The sequence below is a fragment of the Puntigrus tetrazona genome, chromosome 3 (assembly GCF_018831695.1).
Source record: "Puntigrus tetrazona isolate hp1 chromosome 3, ASM1883169v1, whole genome shotgun sequence".
NCBI lineage: Eukaryota > Metazoa > Chordata > Actinopteri > Cypriniformes > Cyprinidae > Puntigrus > Puntigrus tetrazona.
The window spans coordinates 7,166,253-7,189,785 of record NC_056701.1 but is presented as its reverse complement, the minus strand read 5'-3'; the positions used below and the strand labels follow the sequence as shown (position 1 = coordinate 7,189,785).

General features: G+C 38.7%; 2 protein-coding genes across 2 annotated transcripts in view; one reads left to right on the top strand and one right to left on the bottom strand.

Annotated features, from left to right (window-relative positions):
* Positions 1–23,252, bottom strand: part of tbcd (tubulin folding cofactor D) — a 31,155-nt gene extending 7,903 nt beyond the window's left edge. Inside the window, exons 1-31 of the mRNA XM_043235194.1 lie at positions 22,794–23,252; positions 22,615–22,665; positions 22,439–22,536; positions 22,230–22,331; positions 20,833–20,979; positions 20,655–20,710; positions 19,864–19,996; positions 18,879–18,924; positions 18,666–18,798; positions 18,428–18,570; positions 18,291–18,351; positions 18,010–18,084; positions 17,808–17,902; positions 12,750–12,906; positions 8,035–8,092; positions 6,837–6,866; positions 6,602–6,687; positions 5,626–5,706; positions 5,476–5,549; positions 5,240–5,357; positions 5,105–5,165; positions 4,989–5,011; positions 4,853–4,884; positions 3,900–3,962; positions 3,552–3,628; positions 3,380–3,461; positions 3,111–3,229; positions 2,935–3,026; positions 2,621–2,761; positions 1,325–1,408; positions 775–933 (exon numbers count right to left, since the gene is read on the bottom strand). Of these exons, the coding sequence (XP_043091129.1) occupies positions 775–933; positions 1,325–1,408; positions 2,621–2,761; positions 2,935–3,026; positions 3,111–3,229; positions 3,380–3,461; positions 3,552–3,628; positions 3,900–3,962; positions 4,853–4,884; positions 4,989–5,011; positions 5,105–5,165; positions 5,240–5,357; positions 5,476–5,549; positions 5,626–5,706; positions 6,602–6,687; positions 6,837–6,866; positions 8,035–8,092; positions 12,750–12,906; positions 17,808–17,902; positions 18,010–18,084; positions 18,291–18,351; positions 18,428–18,570; positions 18,666–18,798; positions 18,879–18,924; positions 19,864–19,996; positions 20,655–20,710; positions 20,833–20,979; positions 22,230–22,331; positions 22,439–22,536; positions 22,615–22,665; positions 22,794–22,953 (2,837 nt within the window). The 5' untranslated portion in view covers positions 22,954–23,252. The remainder of the gene's footprint in view (positions 1–774; positions 934–1,324; positions 1,409–2,620; positions 2,762–2,934; positions 3,027–3,110; positions 3,230–3,379; positions 3,462–3,551; positions 3,629–3,899; positions 3,963–4,852; positions 4,885–4,988; positions 5,012–5,104; positions 5,166–5,239; positions 5,358–5,475; positions 5,550–5,625; positions 5,707–6,601; positions 6,688–6,836; positions 6,867–8,034; positions 8,093–12,749; positions 12,907–17,807; positions 17,903–18,009; positions 18,085–18,290; positions 18,352–18,427; positions 18,571–18,665; positions 18,799–18,878; positions 18,925–19,863; positions 19,997–20,654; positions 20,711–20,832; positions 20,980–22,229; positions 22,332–22,438; positions 22,537–22,614; positions 22,666–22,793) is intronic.
* znf750 (zinc finger protein 750) lies at positions 12,927–17,632 on the top strand. The gene is given in 3 exon segments (XM_043235195.1): positions 12,927–14,194; positions 15,198–16,476; positions 16,608–17,632. Coding segments are annotated over 2 exon segments (1,851 nt in total). The 5' UTR covers positions 12,927–14,194; positions 15,198–15,244; the 3' UTR covers positions 17,227–17,632.
* Positions 23,253–23,533: the final 281 nt, after the last annotated feature.

Sequence of the window (23,533 nt, the reverse complement as noted above, 5' to 3'; positions counted from 1 at the left end):
TGTAAGCTAAGATAATGACTGTTGCACGCAACCCAGAGGTGCAGGGAGATGCCCATATACTGTAAAAATTACAGACTCTCAAACTAGAATAAATGACACAAAAAGCATCAATAATTAATATGCGCTTTACATTAAATAAATTAGACCAACCTTTAATAACTGAACAAATCTTATGCAATATTTTAAGGCTTTTTTTTTTTTTTTTTATCTAGGAAAACTAATAGTTTAATACACCATCATAGATATCAAAGCCCTTAATTCTCCTTCAGAATTGCTCTTAGTTAAAATCTTAGTTGATGTTTTTTTTAAACCCTAAAAAAAAAAAAAAAGTGTGACCAAAGATTTCCCTTTTAATCGTTGACTGTAATTTTTAGACTTAAGTTGATAACTGACTTGAACATTTCAATGAAACCGATTATCTATAACAAACAATTGATTCTCTGGTGCAGTAAAAGTTTGGTATATAGGTGCATTAGCTATTTCCTCAAATGTAATTACTCGTATTGAAGCGCGCTGCCACAAGCAAAGTGAAGATGTTACTTCGGGCAAGTGCACCCTAAATGCGCGCTTGGTCGGATGCATCAAGCGTAAATTAATGTTCTGCCCAGATCTGTCCAGTTCGCTTGTCAATATAATGGCATTATCATCATAATACGCAAGCGCACTTTTGGCATATCCTGAACATGGCGAATCGAAGTGAGTGGTAAGGTGTGTTGGTAAAACTAGATTGCATCAACTCGCTCCCGGGCACGAACACAGCCCCGGGGCACTCACGGAGGGAAGACGCTCAGTAGCTCCTCTCGGTGGGGAATGTGAGGTACTGCGGGGTCTGAGCTGTGAAGCAGACGCAGGAAAACGGTGCCGGCGTGAGCTCGGTAGCGGTCGATCTTCTCTGCAGCCTGCTGGGTCAGGCAACACATCATACGCTGAACTCTACACAAAACGAGAGAAATATCCGTGAGCGGTCCGCAAGGGTGCATAACGTATACCGCGACTGAAGTTAAAGGGTTAATTCACCCAAAAGTAAAAAATAGTGTCATCATTTTTTTTTTTTTTTTTTACCTCAAGCTGTTTATGAGTTTCTTTCAGCCTGCTGAACACAAAGGAAGCCATTTTAAAGAATGTTTTCAACCAGTATCTTCTATAGTATGAAGAACAAAACAAAAAAAAAAAATCAATAGGGACCGGATGCCGTTTGGTAACCCAAATATCTTCTTTTGTGTTCAACAGGAGAACAAATCTCCTAGGTTTAAAGCAAATTAAAGTGACCTAGTTTTCTATTTTGAGTGAACGCTGCCTTTAAGCGAGATTGGCGGGGTCTCACAGGTCTGAGGAGAGGAGCTCTGGAGCAGACGCCACCAGCAGCAGGGTCACGTCCGTCAGGCTGCTCATTGCTGCCGCCCTCACCCTGAAACGGAACGAGAGCGAAGAGTCGGAGGTGCACGCAGTGACAGAGAAACGCTAACACAAAAGATATTTTTGATGACACTTTGTTAGTCAGAAAGGCATTATGACGACATGTAATCTGTTGACACCTCCAGCATCCCGCTGAAGGTTTGCAGCGCCTGGAGGCACCTGTGAGGAATGTGAGGAACGTGTCACTCGTGGGGCAGCGAGGGCAAGGCCGGAGGACAGTGGCAGAGTTTAGTGCTATGCTTAAAAGTTCGGGGAAGTAACATTTGCAATCAAGCAAATCTAAAAAACTAAATGAATTAAATTAACAGATCGGCCTATATAGCTAAATGGATTAAATGACATAATTGGTAAGATAAAAAGAATAATTAAATACTTAAAGTCAATCTTTTTTTTCTTATTGCCTACATTTTATTACATTATTAGTCCCATTAAATGGCTACATTAAACTGATTCAACTCGTAAATAAATCATATTTGTATTTTATTAAATCATAAAATGAAACAAACCGATAAAAATCACATAATAAAAAAAAATTCCATTTCAATTTAGCAGATGTATAGTATTACTAGTGTAGTAGAGTAATATATATATTTGCGTATGTATACACATATAAATACATAAAGCTTTTTTGCTTAATTCTTATTTAATTAAATGTTTTAATGATATTAACATCCATTACTATTATTACTTTTTTTTTTACAATACAATAGTATTACTATAACATTTCTTTATACGTTTTAGATACATTTTATAATTCAATTAAATTAATACCATTTACATTTTAATTATGATGTTGATAATAATAATAATAATAATAATAATAATAATAATAATAATAATCAATTATTTATTTATTATTTTATAGAACAACAATACTACAATTCTAAAATACTAATATTTAAGGATGTCCTTAGCTGACATGGGGGCCCCCACTATCTATTCCCCGCGGGGCCTGGTGTGAGCTTTGAACTTTCCTTGCCGCTGTCTCCTTTGTCTTGTTAAGTTGCAGGCACTTCATTTCTTGCAATATTATTGACTTAAATGCTCTAAAGAGAACTGAGAGAACCCTAACTGAGCTGGAAGATGACACCACTGATCAGTACTGCACAAAGTGCTATATAAACAGATGTGACCTGACATGACTTGACACCATTGCATATTTTGCAGCACAAGTATTCTCCTCTATAAAGGCACGTGAACGTACCAGGCTCCGACGTCACCTCTGCTGTCCGTGCTGTAGTCGTTCATACAACCCAGCAAGGCTTCGTACACTGGCCTTATGTTGTCCTCACACAGGACGCTTTCGGGGCTGCCTCGTGCACGCACTCCTACAGCTACACACACCCTGGGAAGCGCAAGAAAGCACAGGACACATGGACATGCAATGCAAGATGGGACAAAGCAGTGAACGGAGACATGAATTTCAGGTCCTGCAGGAAGGAGCAGGCGTTGACCGAGCTTAAGCTCAGGCAGACTGGTTCTTCAAGCGCAAAGGAGACACAAAAAGGTGTTACTCACTGAGACATGGCTGCGGCCGCATCCCTCCTGGCTTCTGTTAGGCTTTCTTCTTTCTGCACAACCTTACAGGCGGCCTGGAGCCCAGTTAGGATCTAGGGAACGTGCATTTCAAAACACAAACTCAACCAAACAGTTCAGATGCGGACTTGAGCAGACGAGACATTATGAGGTCCGACCTTCTGTAGTTTTCCATGGATCATAAATGGAGGCAGCGAGCCCAGGGCGAGAGCACAGCCGCAGCGCGTCAGAACCTCTGGACTCTCCAGGGCCGACAGGTATTGACTAACCAGCTGATCTGTATGGCAACAAATGGATGTAAACAAACAATGAATGGCCATAAGATCGAGTACACCCAAAAACACACCTAGAAGTACTTGTTCAGCATCTCATGTAACCAACAAGCATTAATCGCTACCATTGTTTAAAGTGGATTAGTTTCCTGTACCTTGCATTTCCGCATGCGCTAACCCTGGTTCAACCTGATAATACTGCCGGCACAAGGCTGCCAGTGCAGACACTGCGGCATCCTTCAAAAACAAAACAAAAAAACATGTGAAACATAATTTATATGACCATATTGTTGGTTAACTGTTGTGGATAGACTGTGCGGCCTGTACCTGTATACCCCGCCTGGCTCCGCTGGAGAACATGTGAAGGGTCTTCAAGCTGTCGTCTATTAGCCACTGCCAACCAGCTGCAAGAAACCAGAATGTAAATTAACTCTAACGAAACTCCAAATGAACTGACAGCATTACAAATCCATGAAACAATCGCTCCTCAATGAGACGTTTGAGGTAGTTACTATATGACAACCATTTTAGAATGTTTTATCTTCATGGCAAAAAATTTGATATGATAAAATAAGAGTTACATTAAAAAAAATCCAAGCAAACTGGAAAAATACAGCAGTTCAAATTATAAAAGAATTTTAAAAATGCAATTGTAAAAAGGCTTGGTTGACTCACTAATAACTGGGTCATCTTCAAAAGGCATCTTGGAGAGAGAGAGCTTTTCAATGAGGCTACAGACTGGGAAAAAAAAAAAACAGACATGAAAAAAACAGTTCAGGGTTAAAAAGGGAAATAACTGGGTCTCTGTTTTGTTGCAATGTAATGTGAACGATTGACTGATTTTTAACACACTGGACAAAATATGTGACTAAACGTTATGCCAGTAGTTCTAGAAATGGCAAAATTTCCACTTTGAATCAAATAAATTTCCCATTTTAAACCATTTGATCTCCATCAAAATAATAACATTAATAATATAATTGACATCTCTTAAATCACCTGTAATCATGCCACTACTCTGAACACAAAGTATTTCTAAAAGAAATGGTAGTTTTTTTTAATACATAACATACATAACATAATTTTTTTAAAACATCCCTAAAGAATCCTCCCATTTTAAAACTGTTCTAAAGATAAAACTTTTTACATGAATAAATAATCTTAAATATCACTGCAAGTAAGCTATTAAAGTTAATATAAACTCCAACTTTCCTCACGAAGCTTAATAAAGTATCAGGTTGTTCCAAATGATAAAAATCGTAACAGAACGCTACGGATTTGCACAAGTAGTTCAAATGATCCAATGTAAATTATGCATTTTGAAATTCTGTAACCACACTACAGGAACTTAATTTGAAACATTCCTACAAAACTTGTTGAAAAAGTTTACTTTTTAAGTAAGATCTTTGTTGGTCTGGCATTAGAAGTGGTACACACCTCTCCTCATCAAGCCACACAGTTTGGGGTTGGGGTTATTCATGTCTGCAGCAGAAAGCTAAATTTTCTTCTTACCACAGACCAGAGATTTAGTAGTAATGAGACTCGCTTTATAATAGCAGTTTATCATTTCAACACAAGAAGCACAATCAATTCTATAGGATTACTGTAAATCATTTTTAGTTTCTCACCAGCTGGTCTCATTAGCTCTCCACCAAATCCCCTAGGGTAAAAAAAAAAAACCCATCAGTTTCAAGCTATAGACAAATAAGTGTCTCTAAAAAGCTTTGACGTCGATTATTGCCAAGTAATGAAGCAAGTACTTACCTGTACTGCTTTCTGTCGGAGAGCTGAAGTGAAGGCACACATAGAAGTTTTAGTTGCAATAAACGACATTTGTTTTATATATAACAAAAAAAAAACAAGAGCCTAATTCTGCAGACCTTTTGATGAATGTTTTTTAGGCCTTCAATGGTGTCAGAGGACAGGAATTCAGTCACCGAACTGCGAGGAAACAAATGCATTTAATAAAATTATAGCACGGTTAGGCGAAACCTTAACAGAAATGTAGATGTAACCTATTGTTCTGGGTTGCAAGCTCATAGAGAGCATGAGTGATCTCAGCGCAGGCCAGGATAGCTCCGTGACGGCTATGTAAATCCATGCCTGTGGTCATGGGCAGCAGCTGGGGCAACACTGAAATCATCAAGAAAAACAAGACGCCACAAGATTTCACTCGGTCTCTTTTAGTGTAGAGGTGAAGGAGATGTGTTGGGTCTGGCATGTATAAACGGAGATATGGGTCCGTTCTCACCGGTTTTGGCCATGTATTCAGGAGCCCGGACGGTTAGATTGTGCAGGGCTTTCGTGGCCAGCTCTCTGATCACCCTGATAAAAGCAAATACAGCCTCAGTTAAAAATATAAAACCAAGGAACCCACATGAAACAGTGCGCATATACTTACCCATCCCAGTGATTGACTTTCATAGCCACCAAGTGGTCAATTAAGGGTTTGGTGTATTCCTCAAAACCAGCGATGTAGACACTGGGGGCAAAAAAAAAAACAGTCATAAATTAGTCCGTTTTCCATCATCTCTGACTGTTAGTAGTCAACAGGCTGTTTTTGCTACTTTAGGACACATATGTGACAGCTGTTATGGGTTGTTCATAATATGCGTGTAAAAATCTATGTTTATGGTTATTTATTGGTGCATTTTGGAGGCTCATTTAAAGCATTTCTTTCATGCTTCAGGCATATACGAACATGCTGATCGTGCTCAGATCTATAAAAACAAACAGTCCAAAATCGCCTGATGCTCTCAGCTGTGGTCTTAGTTCGATTGAAAATAAAATTATAAGTGAATCCGTTTCTGACAAATGCATCTTTTTCCTTTTGCAGTAAGACTATTGATCGCCCGGAGGTGTGTAGATCACTTGTGGATTTTTGGCACCCATTCACTGCAGAGGATCCATCCGCGAGCAAGCGATTTAACGCTATATAATTTTTCCAAATCCGCTCCAATGAACAGACAAGCTCCCGAGGGTTAGTATTTTTCAGGAAATCGGAATTTTTGGGTGAACCCATCCAAGCTGAAGGAACATTCTGGTGGTATTTAACGGCAGGCTGTGCAATAAGCCTCAAGCATGGCTCTTTGCTCCCTAAGGCTAGCATTTTTCACATTGCTCTTTTAATACATTAAGGTGTCGCAGTCAAATGGTGACATTTTTCCATTGGGTGGGACGCAAGAGATGACAGCGTAACCGCTGCTTCATTCATCGATGCATTCGAAACATACCGAAGGGTTCTGAGAATCGGGGTGTATGACTGATCTACCGGCTGCTGTAATGTTAGCAGAGTGTACCATGAAGAACAATTGGGTTCAATTACACATGCCAAAACAGCTCTTAGTCACACACCGTCAACTTCTTACTCTACTTACCTGATAGTCAAGTAGCAGTTGTTCAGGTTACCGACCGTGAAGTAGTCCGCCGCTGTAAGAATATCTATGCCATGGGGGAAGGTGCCCTGTGGAGACAGGATATCTCTGAGGATCAGATTAAAGATACAGACTCAGCAGGCTTCACAAAACGTGGCCTGCTGCACTACAGATCAGTGCAGGTGTTTATAATGGACCCCGAATGGTGTTTATGTAAGTGTATTCTCTTTCGTTGTACCTGTCTGCCCACATTCTCTTGGAAAGCAGCCTAGAAAAAGTGAAAAGGACACAAACTTTAAGTTTGCTGTAATATCTTATGCATGCAGTTGCATTACATGAAATTAAAGCTGAAGTGTGTCATTCTTTTTCTGTTATAATATTTCCTCCTTTCAAGCAATATCACAATTTCCACCTAAGCATTTTTCATTTACCGAATTTGAAAGATATTACTTCCAAAGGTTAATGGCGTTCCTTATTTTTGCTTACATTTTCACAGCAAAGAACGTAAATCTGCATAGGAAGTGAAAAATTACCGGATAACAGATCAAAGTAAACATTTGAGTTTCAAGTGTATAAACGATGTATGTTTTTCTTTTACAATATGATAACAAAATATTAAGATGATAGGCTATTTGCTCTAAGACCAAATAACGACAAATGTTATTTATACTAAGAAATAATTTGAAAATGTAAAGGTTCTCTGTAAAGGTGTCCTCTATCAACATTGCAATTAATTCATATTTGTTAATATTAGAAATTAATATTTTTAGCAAAACCACTACTCCTATCTTTGCTAAGGTTTTTAAGTAATAATCCCACAATATCGGTTCAATGTTTTAATTTTACTAGTAAACCACCTTATTTTGCCAAAAAATTGTTTATCTTTCATTTCATTAAAAGATAAATTAAATTGATATTTTATGCCTTCATTCGAAACCAGAAAATACAACAATTTTTTAAACACTGTAGAGCTGTTGTAAAAAAAATTGGGTAATAGTTTTTTTATGGCTACACTTATTAGTTGCTTATTAGCATTCATATTACTAGAATATTAGACATTTATTAGTTTTAATTAAAGGCATATTTATGCCTTATTCTGCATGACCCTATTCTACATCCCTAAATTTAACTCCCTTACAAACTATTATTAAGCAGCAAATTAAGAATTTATTGAGAAAATATTCTATTTATAAAATTTCTATGAAATATAGGGTTCTATGAAGGTTTTCACAGTAGAAACACTCCTTTGCTGTGCACTTGTGGTGTGAAACCGATGTTGAGTTACACTGACTCAACCAATGCTGGCAGTTTAGGGTTGGACTACCTTCGTTTCTGACTAATGACAGACAGACTGAACGTTTGTACAGACACTTAAGAACCAATTCCCAAATTTTTACACGCTTCAGCTTTAAAGAGGTTTTCCGGGATAAACTCACAGATGCGGCCTTTCTGCAGGTGACGTTCCTGTCAAATACAGTCGCGATGACAAGTGCGCTGCGAGAGAACGAGCAAATGAGAACGATTAGTGACACACACCAGAGGAGAACTGGCCCCCCCAACTAATCCTGGTTTCTAGCAAGGTGTTTTTTTTCCCCCTCCATTCTGTCACGGATGGGGTTTTGGTTCCTTGCCGCTGTCGCCTCTGGCTTGCTTAGTTATGAGGCACACCTCATTTCTAGCGTTTATCGTCGATTCTGATCACAGAGTGCATTTAATAAAAATTAAATGTTTAATCTTGTCATTATATATATTACTATCACTCTATTTTCCTATTTAATACTGTTCATTGCTTTCACAAAATCTGTATTGTTAAAAGAGGTAAATAAATAAAAGTGATTGACACACACACACACACACACACACACACACACACACACACACACACACACACACACACACACATTTATATTTGTGGTTTAAGGGGACTCTCCATAGGCATAATGGTTTTTATACTGTAAAAACTGGATGTGCTATTGCCGTACACCAAAACCTACTCCTTACAGGAAACTTTATGCATTTTTAGAATTTAAAAAAAAACACCATTTAGTATGTTTTTAAGCCTTTTGAATTATGGGAACCCATAACCATTTCATTAGGCAAATTTGTGTCCCTCTAAACCACAAAAACCAGCACGCGCACACACACACATATATATGTGTGACAATAACAACAAATTAATTAGGACAACTGCTATTAAAATATTTGTGCATCCTAACTTTTGGCGTTCACTAATTTCCTTAGTTTAACAGCCTGAGGTGACACACATTAAATGCTTTCACTCAAACATGTACTCTAAGCCTTCAGATCTTTCACCCTAGTCATGAGGCACATCACAAACAAGCGTGTGCTTCTCATCTCAAAACGCATCTATCATTTCAGTGCCCCCATAAGCCTGTTGCACTCTTTTTTTTTCTTTATTCCAGCACTCCTCCTCCTCCTCAGTGTAGCTGTGTGAACGTGCCCGCGAGGTATTCCCACCGTCACTCACAGCCTGGGAGAACGAAGTACACAAACACACACACGCACAACCCTACGGGCTTAACACGGCTGTGCTGGTTTCGATGAACAACTGATAGTGGCCTGGAGCAGCATAAAATGGACAGAGACTGAACATGCATGCAGAGCAAGACGTGTCACTGTTATTGTTTTTTAATAATGTCTCGAATTCTTACGATTGTGCAATCCGTCAGGAAACCATCGAAACACGCCGCCTGTGCACTGGAAGTTAACTTTTAAAGGGATTGTTCCTTATTTGACATATTTTCTTCTAATGAACACAAAAAGATAAGTTATGAAGAATTGCACGGGTCAAACACTTGTTTGACCGAAGACTGTAGCATTTTAAAACGATTTACTTTTTAAAAATTGCTACTAAAAAACGACCGATACAAATTCTCCAGTTTTTTTTCTTTTCTGTTACCCTGAAGAGTGAAGTGTCATACAGGTTTGAAACAGGTTTACTCAAGTTTGAGTAAATAATGACAGAATTATCGTTTCTGAGGGAACGTTTCTAAAGGAAAATGTCCCAAAAGTCAGAGCAGACCATAGACGATTTATTCTCCTTGAGGATCTGTTTTGCTTTGTATATAAATATTTGCATATAACCTACAGTTCAAAAATGTCTGTGAGATTTATTTTATGTTTTTTTTAAAAAAGCCACTTATTTTCATCAGGGTTGTATTTTATATTTAATATTGTGAATCAGTATCACAATATTATATATATATATATATAATTTTTTTTGTAATTAATTCAATTGCTTCAGTCTTCAGTGTCACATAATCCTTCAGAAATCACTCTAAACTGAATTGTTTCTTATTATCAATCTTGAAAACAGATTTGTGGCTTAATATTTTTTAGGAAATATTTTTTTTTGATTATTTGATGAATAGAACATTGAAAAGATCAGCATGTATAAAAAAATAAAAATTGTTGTAACAATGCAAAAGTCTGTAAACACATTTGCAAAAATGGTTAAATAATTCATGTGTTTAATGTTAATTTGCTAAGTTAACACACAACTTGATGTGATGTTTATAATGCATTAGTAAATGCTGAAATTAGCATGAACTAATATAGAGTAATAATTGTTGTACAAATATGGTTTATTCTTAGTTCATGTTAACTAATGTTATCAACTGAAGTTAACAAGTTAACCTTATTGTAAAACATTACCATTTTCTAATTTATTATTTTTTGCTATGTTGTTATGTTTTTATTGCATTAGTTAGCTTTATTATTTTAGTTGTTTTGTAACTTAATCAACGTAACCCATTTAATGCGCAATGAAAAAAACCACGATTTCTGTTATCTGTTTTTGCAAATGAACTCATCGTACATATGACGGAAAAAAAAAATACAATACAGTAGTGTAGTTTCATGCAGTGACACAATTTCTGAAAGCGTCAGTAAGCTCACAGAAACAACCTATGACTGCTGATGAAATTAGAACAGGATTCGACAGGCCTATAGCCTGGGTGCCAAATGGCGACCGAAACCCACGACAACAGACGAAACCTGGCAGCACCGTGGGGATAGGGAGGAGGAAAGTTACGGGAGGGCCAACAAACTGAAAGAGTAATGCAAAGTGCACAGTCAGTTACACACAGGCCCACACTTGTCCCGAACAGGGAGGGAGGGAGGGGGGGGACCCAGCGGAGCATCTTTCAGCTGTCATTCTCGTAATATCATTATGTTTTTACGGGGACTGAAAGGCTTACTGTTGAACCTGGGAGGAAAAAAAAAAATGCTTTCTGCTGATGAAACTCTTTCGCTGAGCTGAATCACCACTGCATCACCACACAAACAGAACACGGCCGAATTAGTGAAGAATTACAATATACAGTTACGCAGCAAAGTTAAATAAAGCAAACCTCTAACCATAAGCCTGAGTGATAATAATACCGGCAAGCACCGCAACTAAAGCAAATAGACAACTTTCACATGGGACACCACGCAAAACGCGTATCTGAAATAAATGTGCATTATATAATGCTCGTTGTCTTTAAAAACTCTATGTCAGAATCAATGTTGAAATTGCCGTTCATTTTAGACCCTTGGCGGAAGCAGAGGTTGCAAATTCATCTTTCACAGTCACACAAAAGCATCCATAAAACTTGGCATGTAACATATAAACTACAAAATTTAGCTTCTAGTGTGCTTTTTTGTCATCATTTAAATCTACAGTACACGACTTGAAAAAGAGCTCAGTATATTTTCCTCAAATTTCTCTTTTTTTGTTCCACACACACGCACAAACGTTGTAATATAAATCAAATTTTCTGTTTAAATATTAGCTTTATCATCTTTTGTCAGGTTTGGCAAAGCAGCATCTTCTCCTCTTTGTTCTCTGTGTAGAGTTTATAATTGTTGCTTCACATTCCATTTGAAGTTTGGTAATTCACCAACAGACTACACTATATATCATCAGCAGGGAGAGGTTCTGAGCCGTGAGAGGTGTATAAACTGGTTTTAAGGTGGCAAATAACTACAGCCAGGCGAACAGGTATGAGAAGAGGCTGTTAAGCGTTTTTGTACATTTACAATAAAACCTTTAACTTTCAACTCTCATTTAAAAACCCTCCATAGCACACGCAATTCTTCAGACGGCAGTTTTCTTTCAAATATAATTTGCTGACGGGACTTTTCTTAAAGTAATTACCAGGTAGTGTGGTGAAAAAGGTCCATTCCTCGTACCACATGCTGTAAGGCTTGCTGACTAAAAAACAAAGAGCCCTCAGTATGGGGCTGCAGCCTCACTAATCAAATTCCACAGCCTAACCTCACTTACATAAAAAGATATTTTCATTGGAGAGAAAGTGTAACTATAAGGTCAACAGAGCCACCCAGGTTGAGCTGTAATTTTCACCGTCACTGACATCAGATCAGCTCTCACCCCTGTTGGTTATAGTGGAAAGAGCTTTCATCCTGGAGAACATCCAAAAACATCTTCACAAAGATCTAAGAAAGGTCACGCCAAACGCTTCAGTAAATAGTTGGGCGTACAGGAGTCAGTTTCCATCAAGGGCTGAGAAAAAAATTATTTTCATATATTCATATATAAGACTAGATCCATACAACAACCACACAGGAAATCTAATGAGCTAGAATATTTAAAATAATGAATAACATAGGAAAGTTAACTCTGTGCCAATGGCAAGATACATTTTTCTCCTTTTATGGAAGTCAATGGTGACCCAAAAACAGCCTTTAAAATATCTTCCTTTGTGTTCGGCAGAACAAAGAAATACATACAGATTTGGAACTACTCGAGGGTGTGTAAATGATGACACAATTTTCATTTTTGGGCGAACTATTCCTTTAAACACAAAAAGCCACCAACACAGTGCAGCACCAATGGTATGTGAAACTATTTATCAAAAGTTGGTGCCTTATTTAGCAAATGTAATAAATGGCATAAATAACCTTTTTCTTTCAGATGATAAATTTATGTGAGGAGAGTATTAAAAAGAAATCACGAAATGCAATATATTAACGTTTGTGATTACTGGTATTTCCGCCATTATTTAACACCCCCAAAAAAATCATGTCTTCAAATGTTTTGTGCTTGAAATGGCTGCTGATTTTGTTGGGAGGAGGAGGTCCCCGTTTAATAATTATGGCCCACAATGTGGTGGTGGTGAATTCCTACCTGGCAATCTGGTTGACATAAGGCTTCAGTTCATTTGGGTCATAGGCACGAGCGAAAGCCCAGCACACATAGCAGGCAGCATCTCGGACGTTAGATCCCAAACTGCATGCACCTCTTTTCTCATCATACGTCAGGGCTTTTAGAATCACAGGCACCACTGTAAAATACAGACAACATATTAGTACAAAAGAATAATTTGTTTTGTAATGCAAAACATTTCTTTATATGATCAAAATGCAGTTAGAAAGCAATATTGTCCAATATTATTACAATTTACAATAAATGTTTTCTATCTGAATATATTACATAATGTAATTGATTTATGTGATGCAAAGTTGAATTTTTAACATAATTACTCAGTGTCACATGATCCTTCAGAAATAATTTTATCATGCTGATTTGAGGCTGAAGAAACTAATATGATTATTATTGTCAATGTTAAAAGCTGTGCTGATAGTTCAGGATTTCAGGACTCTCAGATGAATAGAAAAATCAAAAGGACAGTATTTATTTGAACTAAAAATCTTTTGGAACATTATAATTGTCTTTACTGATACTTGTGATCAATTTAATACATCCATAAACATTTTCACAGCTTAAAACATACCATTTATTTGTTTTTGTTTTTTTTGATTTACATTACTGAACATTCATAATAAAATGTGAGAGGGGCATAAATACATGCAAACAAAGAGGAGGGAGAGATTACTGACAGCTGACCTTTGGAAGAACCTCATTATAAGGAACTGTCTTCTAAAATCTTAGGTGGAGCCGAAATTGAGTTTATGATTCATGCTGTACATGCAAATAAATGTGAATCAATTTTGTAAAGCAACACTAAAATCCACCATTAAATTTGGTTAAATTAAATGAAGATCCAGATCTGACAAAAATAACTGCATTTTCATAACCATACTGAAAGACACTTCACATCAGGCGTAGCGCACATTTGGATTCATGCAAATCTCACTGGTTGTCCTCGATATCTCCACACCCCTCTGACAACATCCTCAATCCTGCTTCACACCTAACTCTACCACTCCTGGGCTAATTCAACCATTCAGGCAAACAAAAGCCACAAACAGACTTGTCTGGCTTCTCATTCATGTGGATTCTCACTAGCAGGTGAGAGAGGAGGCAAACTAGCAACGTATCGTGGCTTGGGGCTTGCCTAATATCAGGCACATTGATGCTGCCTCAGGGCTCTACTGCTTGGGCATAGACTCCACCCCACAGAGTCAACACCTCAGAGAGAACGTGAGAGACTCATCAGACTCATCAGAAACTAGACGGAGCACCTAAACGAACAGACACCGCTCTCAAGGACAACCACGTCGGCCAAACTGTTCAACATTGCGGGACCGTCATATGATTCAGGAGGTCTGCTCTGGACATAAATCCATTGACGATAAATCCAACATCCCAAACGTTTAGTCTAAATACAGGTAAGGCCTCAATTTCCAATGACAACTGTTCTTATTGCTGCTCACATGTACATTTCACATTTGTAAAGGCTGATGTATATTGCTCATGTACTTCTTAGCAGGTGTAGATCTAAAGTGCTGGCTATAGATGCACCTGTAAACAACATTTGGTAGAAAATATTCTCAACTATTTGCCATATGGCTGTACATATATATTCAGTCCATGTCTTAATGACCAAAAAATATAGAAAATCTCTTATTATGCTGAAATATCGGTGTGCCCACAGAAGAATGACTAGAAACCAAAAAACAAGGAAACAAGACATAGAATGCAAAATGAATTTTCACAATACAAAAATTATTTTTAATTTGTGCCTTGAGGAGGGAGCGGTTTCGTATGAAACATGGGAGCCAAAACCTGAGCCACCACTTCTTGCGACAGCTTGTGACAAACAGGTTCCTTAAGGCGGAGTCATTTTATGCATAACTTGCCTGGCAATCTCTTTCTTCAATCTTCTGCTTCCCAATACAAACCTTCAGGCCTCAAAATCTTTGCACACTTACCAGACCATTATGTATCCTGACTGTAGTGCAAAATTGTCAAAGTAATTTTCCTTAAGTACTAAAGCAGTCCGGTTGGTTGCAGATTTTATAAAGTGAAATATCATTCCAATAGCTCTGGTAGCTTCTCTACATTTACAGTGTAAGTGAGATAAATTTTTAAATGTCTGGAGTTTGTATCCTGCAGGTAAGGTCATGGGAAACAGGTGTATGTGGTTTCCCACGCCATCAGGTTTTAAAAAGGGGAGCATGTTCCTACAGGCCTACCCTAGATTCGGCAGCGCAGCTAGAGCATGTCATGCTAAAAGCAGCCATCAAACAATACACAGATAGAGCCATTGAAACACATTGAAAACTTTCTTTTCGTGGGGTTACTACCTTTCTGACCCAACAAACAGATGACACTTTGCTCCAGGGTGTGGTAAACGGTTAATTGTTATCATTATTATTTTTCTGTTCCTAGATAGGCTGACAAACCACTCAGTATTGGATTCGAACAACAACACTAGTATGGAAACTCTACAGGGAAGAAAGCCGAAGAAACCACATTACATTCCCCGTCCTCCTGGCAAACCTTTCAAATATCAGTGCTTCCAGTGTCCTTTCACCTGCAACATCAAGTCTCATCTCTTCAACCACATGAAGTATAACTTGTGCAAGAACTCCATCTCTCTGGTGTCTCAGCGCATGGAACAGACTGGGAAAACACCCAGAGCTTCACAGATTAATTTTCCATTCAACCATAAGAGTAAAGAGACTCCTTGGAAGATGAAGCCGGCAAACCAATAGAAAAGATCAACGACAAGGCTGAACAAGAGGAGATGGTTAAAGGAGACAAGAGAAAAGCCTGAAGGTCCCATCAAGGAAGTCACTAAAGATGTCCCTGAACCAATCTGTGAGTCCAGGGAAAAAAATGCAGACATGGACATTGGACAGACCAAAATATCTTCAGCTTTCTCACCAGTTGCACGAACATGTGAAAGCGAAGCTCTCTCTCGGTCACCACACAAAGATGATCAATCATCTTCAACCACTTCTCAGTTTTACCACCAAATGGCACCATGGGTTCCACCTGTTTCCACAGCACCTCTTCATCCTCTAATACCGGATTATCCTTCGCACATGGTACCCGAGAGGTCCTTGCATTCTCTCTACACACCCTACTCACACAACCAAACAAACACCCCAGCCTACCAAATCACACCTCGCGAGATCCAGAGACCTCTGGTTCCATCACCTTTGGTTCCACCTAGTACTTCCCTTCTTCATCCTTATCACTATAGATATGGCCATTCTATTATCCCTGGTCCACCGCTACCCTACAGCCTCTACCAACACCCTGAATTGTCCATGCCCTTACAGAGAACCAGATATCTTCCTCTGGATGTGTATAGCAACAGATTTTATCCTCGAGAGTATGGAGGGCATCTAGTGCCCCTATCTCATCCTGATTCTTACGGAAGACTTCCTGAGGAAAGGGCTTTCCAGGAGCACAGTACAGTAGACAAAGGTACTCGCCAGAGTCCTTTAGAAGGGTGTGCCGCCTCTGGGTCTCCGGACAGGCCTAGTACTGCAGATGTTACCCAGCGGATCCCTGTTACATTCAGACACGCTTCTCATGGGGAGTCACTTCCCATCAATCAATTACAGCATGCTGATCCAGGGGCATCTACAACAACTGAAAACCTACCCAAGAAATCATGTGGACAAATTCAAGAGAACATGACACAAAAGAAAGAAAGGTATGTAGACTATGCAACTTCCCAAAAAAGCTTGACATCACAATCAAAAAAAAAAAATAGTTAAGTTGCCCACAAACAAGTTAATGATTATGCTATACCTTAAACAATGGTCTCTTGTCTTATCTTTCTAGGAAGGAACCACAAACCACAGCTTTAACAATAAGCAGTGAGAATTCTTCCGAAAAGGAAGATGAAGAAATTGAGGAGGAACCAGGTCCTCTTAACCTTTCCAAGAGGGACCAGGCTGTATCCAGCAATATGACACACCACTACCCTGACAGAGAGCTTGATTATGATTCAGAAAGTAGTCAGGACGAGGCACCACTCAACCTCTGCCTTAGGGTACAGTCCGATAACCAAGCCTTGCTCAACACAACAGGTTCAGAAACTCCAGAAAGACCAACCATTATAAATGCTGAGGTATGCACAATTGTTCCACCCAGAGAACAAGAAATAGACCCATGCGACCAGAGGCACACTGCCGCCTTTGCTTTGTGTCAGCTAGCTAGCTCGAATGACATTATCAACGACTCTTCTACTGGCCAACAAGAAACAACTAATAGCCAAAACAGTCAAAGTGTTCCTTCCCCAGACAAAAGCCCTGTCAAAGACACTCCAGACACATCAAAACAGACCACACGGACAGTGGGACAAAAACGGGTAAACAGTAGACCTCTGAGGAACACTTCCAAAAGAGCAAAGGTCAAGGAACCAGCTCGAACTCAAAGAAAGAGGTCACAAAACTGCTGATTCAGAGATCTCAACATGTGGACTGCTGCTACTCAAATACAAATGAGCAATACTCAAAATAAATAGACTTTACAAGATGGCAAACATCTACATTAAAGTCTTCAATTATTATTGTATTTATGTCTGTAAAATTTCTCAAGTTCAGAGGTCATAGGATCAATTCCAAGTTCAAATGAACTGACTATGTTAATGTAAGCTGCTTTGGACAAAAGCATTTGCCTAATGCATAAATGTAAATTTAAATAATTCAAAAATATTCTTAGTGTACAACATGAAGCACTGATGGGAAAAAAGGCAGCCCAGAATTTTCACTGAGAATTCTGTGTGCTGACACAATATGTAATAGATCATTAAAGTTGGGTGGTGGCATTTTTTTTTTAAATAAAAGGAACTTAAAGTATTTGAATTAAGTGTTTGCATAAAGTGAATTTTTTTGTTTATGAATGTTTTTGAAACTGAATACAGTGTAGGGGATGTAAAATGAATATATCTATGATATTACAATTTGTCAGTGGAAAAGTAAAACTTCAAGCATCCAGCAGCTTACAAACTGAATACAATAGTTAAAAATGCAAGACAACCATCTGAGAGACGGGAAGGAAGCAGCAGTCCTCTTCGGCCAAGCTCTGCGAGAGCCAGGCAGCCCCCATGCCAAGCATTATCCGTTTCCTGGAAACTGCAATATTTAAAAACATAATGTCAAGAAAAAATACCTCACTAAGTATTTGAAAATACTTGAGCCACATCGTAACATCTTGGGCCTGCTGTTATATCATGCCTCACCTGAAACACTCTAGAACAGACTCGACCACATCATCTGCAAGCTCTTTAGGGAGTCTACCAGTTACCCTTCCAATCCTATAGGTGGTTAAGACAAGTAAAAATATATATATATATATATATATATATATATATATATATATATATATATATATATATATATATATATATATATATATATAATTTACTTTGTTGAAACATTTTAGAACTCAAGGCGTTATTACAGAGAAATAATGACATTAAATTATAGCACTATCACACCTAGACCAGACAACTGTACTCACCCCTTGGCAGAAGACCATCTCACTATTGTCTCTTTGTCTTTTAAACCCACCAGCAGTTGTTCTGCAACAATGAATAAGCAAATTAGCAGTAAATGAGAGCAATTAACAATTAAACAAGCATACGCATGAATACTCACCGATTACATTCTCTACCTCCTGAGGAATGTCATAATCTTCGTCCTGAGTGACAGACTCTAGATCAGGTTTTGTAGCCTCTATGCTTGCAGTGACAGAAGACTGGGCCAGGTTTACAGCAAGTGACCGACTTCCTCTCTGGTATCTGCATATAGTCAAAACACAAAAGGCTTAGAAGCTAGCTAAAACTTTTAAGCAAGCATTTCATCGTATTTTGTCAATAAGTCGCTCCTCGATTACCTCCATCTGGCCAAACGTGGTTTTAGAAAAGTCAAGCCAAGCCTCTGGACAACTTTTACTCCCAGCTTACGTAACGTTGCCTGGTTACTCTCAGCTATTCTCTTCTGATTCAGGCACTGAAGTACTGTCGGGGCTTTGAACGGTCAGGTAAAAATTAGTAAGCATTTATCTACACTATGAGACCCAAGAAAGACCTAAAGGATAAATACACACCATATTGCAGGAAATCATCACGTTTTCCATGCTTGAAGAGCTGGGCCTGGTGAGAACAATTTTGAAATGTCATTTTTAAAGCCAAAACATCTACGCGATTAATTTCAATTATTTTAAACTTGTTGGGGAATACAGTACTACCCTGAATCTTTTAAGCAATACTTCACCTACACAGCATCAAGATGTTGAGTCAAATTTATCGACCCCATTTTCAACGTGTCTGAATCCCGTTAATCTTAGTGTCAGCAGCAGTCTCATGTAATTATAAAGTTTAAAAGTGCACCGCGCATGTTCCTGCTCGCTGCCTTGTGGCACTTAAAGCATATATGCAAAACACTGATGGCAGTTTTAGCACTGCAGGCGTTCACAACACACAGAGCCAGTTTTGAGCGCCTCGGGTGACAGAGACGCGCTTCACAAAAGAATAACAACTGCAGGATCGGTTTCACAGCTCTCTGGACTTCAAACCATGCAGGATGTTCCACTGCAATTATAACAATTCTGAAAGATCAGTCACTAAAATGAGAGATTATCAGCGTTTTAACTAAGCTGTGAAAAATACAGGTAGAAGGGCATGTAGCCGCTGCCTCTCTAGGCTTTGACGGGTATTGCCTGCAAATATAAGCAGCTACAAAACAAGAACGGGAAATACAGGCCTAAAGGCTCATTTACACCCAGAACAAAAATTATAAGGATAACTACCGGCATTTTTGCAGCCATCAACTTTATGATAATATCCTGTTCATTCCCTGCCTCTTCAAATGCTTGAGTCACATGGATCCTCATCAGCTATTAATGTTTTTATAACTCACCGCCTGCAAAGTGTTTCTAAAACTAAATCATTCCCGTGTGTCATTATTGTTAAAATTGCGATATGGGCTTCATTATTCTATACAGCTGTTAATATTTAGATTGTTATAGGCGAATATTTGAGCGTTCAATAAAAAGAAGGAAGTGGAGAATATGCATAAAATTGGAGGCTCACCAGGGATTGGAGAGCTCCGTCAAGGGTCACAGTTCCTTCCATGGTCATCTCACTGGTCTGAGAGATGGTGGTCAGAGACCAGTCCAGAAAATCACCCAAACACTTCTGCTTCACATCCGGACGGGTCACAAACCTGTGCAGACAAGACAAATCCTTCAAGCGAAAGAGATCATTTATACGTGTTTGAACAGTTCCATCTACTGGTCAGGGAGTAAATCTAATAGTATTTTGCAACAAACATTATAAGAGTGGCATTAATTGGAAATAATATTGGGCTTTTTTTTTTTTAAACCAAATTTTTTACCAAACAGCAATTCAGACAAGTGGATTCAACATTTGTGTGTAAAACTTAAATAATAAAAATGGAATTCGTCACACCAATAGAGTTCAAGGAAGTACAATATTTAATCACTTTCTTTTGTATGCACTAATATACTGTACATTCATGGTATGCTAAAGTACTAAACAGCCAAATATATCTGTTTTACTAAAACATTTCATTACATGCAGACTTATGAATCAATTATATTGCTAATCTGTGTTCAAAATGATTCGTCTACTTTCAATCTTAACCCTCTCATACTGATAAAAGCACGACGAATACCATTTAATAAGAAAAAAGGAAATAATAACATAAATATAAAATAAATAATAAATAAATGATAGTTTTCGCTGCTGCTTAATTTTATATTGTCAGCCAAAACATTTAATTATTTGCAATATAGCCCAACGCTATCCAGAATATAAACACACACATGATATGAGGAAATAATACGCAAGATGTAACTTACTTAGACACCAGCACTGATGCGGCATCCCGAGATTTGTCACTCACTCTGAGAAAGGACTACAGCAAGAAATAAGTCATGACACATACGTAGCATTAAGTAGAATAAAAAAAAATTTAAATAACGGTATATGCAATACAGGTGTTGGAGTCCACGAGTGGTGTGTGTTTGTGGGTGTTACCTTGGCCACAGCCAGAATACGATCCATGATGGGCTCTCTGTTCAGCCCGGGGTCAGTGGACAGGTGGCCATCCAGACGAGACAAGTCAAAGGGAATGAGACATGTCATGGAGAGCCAGAGGAGGAGGATGTAGCGGGTCTCCCAGGTCTGGTTCAGAAACACACAGTCACTAGATGAGATTTAGTGAGATTTACAAATGACACAAGAAAGCTATTCTTACGAAGATTACATTCGGTAAACTGCTGCAACTAGTTATTACCTGAAGCTAATCACTGATCATTTGTTTGGAATGACATTAGAGTTTGTGTCTTTTTTTAAGTTAGAAGGTCTTAACTAAATTTCCAAAAAAGAGCATTTATTGAAGCTAAGCTGTATAAACATTGAAGCTAATTGAAGCAATTGAAGCCAAGCTGTTTCTTCTGCAACTTTCTCTCCTTAAAATCATGGAATACGTTATTACTTCGTTTTACATGCATCAAAACTAAATTAGGACTGTTTTTCAGTGCAAAAAAATTAAAAGGACCCCTGCAGTCAATAATGTTATCTTTGACAATCATAATACACCGAAACAATCGAAGAGTTTATTTGCAAAAGCAGATTACATTAAAACAGATAACCGCATTTTGATTGAAATTCATGTGCGCAATAAAATTGACATTTCTTAGAAACCGAGCTGTTTTCGCGAACAAACGCTGACATTTTCCCATTAAAAATGGCTCATGTCTTTATCGCTTCATTCAGTGTGTGAATGCACGATGAATAAGGTAACCGTTCAATCACATCAGCTCCTTCTCCACTTTCATTCAGTTCACTGACGTAATAACTACACGATGGCAAACGGGAACATTGAACCCGAGAGTGTATTTATTCAAATTCCAAATAGACTAGAAAGTGGACCAAAAAAAACACTCCCCTTATGATCGCTAAGGAGCTGAACACGGCACAATAAACCTTTTATTTACATCAAATCTACACTTTGTTTGTCATATTATTAGGATTTGGGAGCCTGCGTGAGTCAAAACTAAACAAAACTCCAGCATTTTGGACAACGAGAGAATTCTCGTTAACTTAAGAACAACAAATACGGCGATGCAGCAAAAACACACTGTATATAGAAACCTTTGACAAGCGGATGCAAGTCCCGCCTGCAGGGACTGGTTGCATGTTGCATTTAACAGTAGGAAACAGTAGTCTTTTATACACTGCAGCTTTAAGAAGAAATAATCAGCAGTGGTGTTGACCGATCAAATTGCACATGGTTATTATTAAGTGAAATTTAGATAAAATATACAATATGGTTTTCGTGAGAACACTACACACTATTTAATTTATCTTGGATAAGTCTGTGTCCCACGGAGGGGCTCATTAGGGAGCCTGTGATCAGTAATGAAACTGACCTCGGTGTCTTTAGGGTCCTGTCTACATAAAAGGTCCAAAACCGGCTGAACATCCGACACCTCGTGGGGGAACAGCTGCATGAAGATCTTGTAGCCTCGGACCTGTGGAAGCACCAGGAACCACAAAATCAGACAGAAACCCCGCAAATCACTTTCCGTCCCTTCAAAGAGACTATCGGTCGAACTTATAGAGCCGTGCGCCGCCTTGCCTTTGAGATGATGTAGAGGAATTTGAAACAGAGGTGGACCAGAAGAGGTGGAGACTTCTCGCTGCGGATCATCTCTAAGAGCATGTTCAGCATCCACTCTGCACCAAAACAAATACAGCACTGCTGACAGAGCTCAGTCACAGAGCACGTTCATCGCGTTCATCAATTCAACTCACCTAAGTGAGGATCCAGAAGATGTGGCTGCTCTTGGTAGCGATCCATGACAACTGCGAAAGTTACCCAAAGCGGTTTCACTTTTACACAGCACATGAAAAACACCTAACACCTATGCATTGCAATACACAGCCAAGAAGACAGATACAGACAGAATGACGGATAAGAGACGCAGTCGTACCCACAAACTTCTCGATGGTGGCCTCTCTGCTGACCGTGTCGTGATGGATGTCGGGCAGACCGCTGATGAGAGCTCGAGTCTCGTCGCTCTCACTGAACTCGGACAGCACACACGCCTGAGCCACCAGCTCGGGCTCCTCTCCGTTACACACACCCTCCATCAGGTCTCTGGTTGATCAGATTAAAACTGCGTGCGTTTGTACGTTTAAAGGAGCAAAACTGAAGCCGCTCACAATGACACACTCATTTCTCTTCAAACTCCGACTCTAGGCGCTCTATTCTTTGCAGCACACCGGGAAACATACATTAAAAGCGACTCGCTGTCTTCTTCAAGAGGTTGCCGAACCGTTTTACATGCGACGCGATATGAAAGCACAGTAGAGAAAAAAGTATACAGCATCCCGCGTATTATTATGATCGTGCCGCTCCTGTAGCGCACGGTAACGGCAAGTCGAGAGGACCAAAATAAACCAAACGCGCGTTTTCACTTCAAGTTAAGAGTCTTTAAAAGTAAAAGAAACAGATGTTTTAAAGCTTATTCCCTTTTATACACTTTTGTTTCTGTCACAATATCTGACCAATAACTGAAATCTACCAATCTACTGATATGAAAATCTTGATAGTCTAGAGTCACCATAAACACTCATTGAAGAAGACATGAACTACTTTATATTACATCCTTTTCCAAACCAAAACTTTTGTGTCTGACAATATCTAAATGTAATAAAACTTTTACGTTTT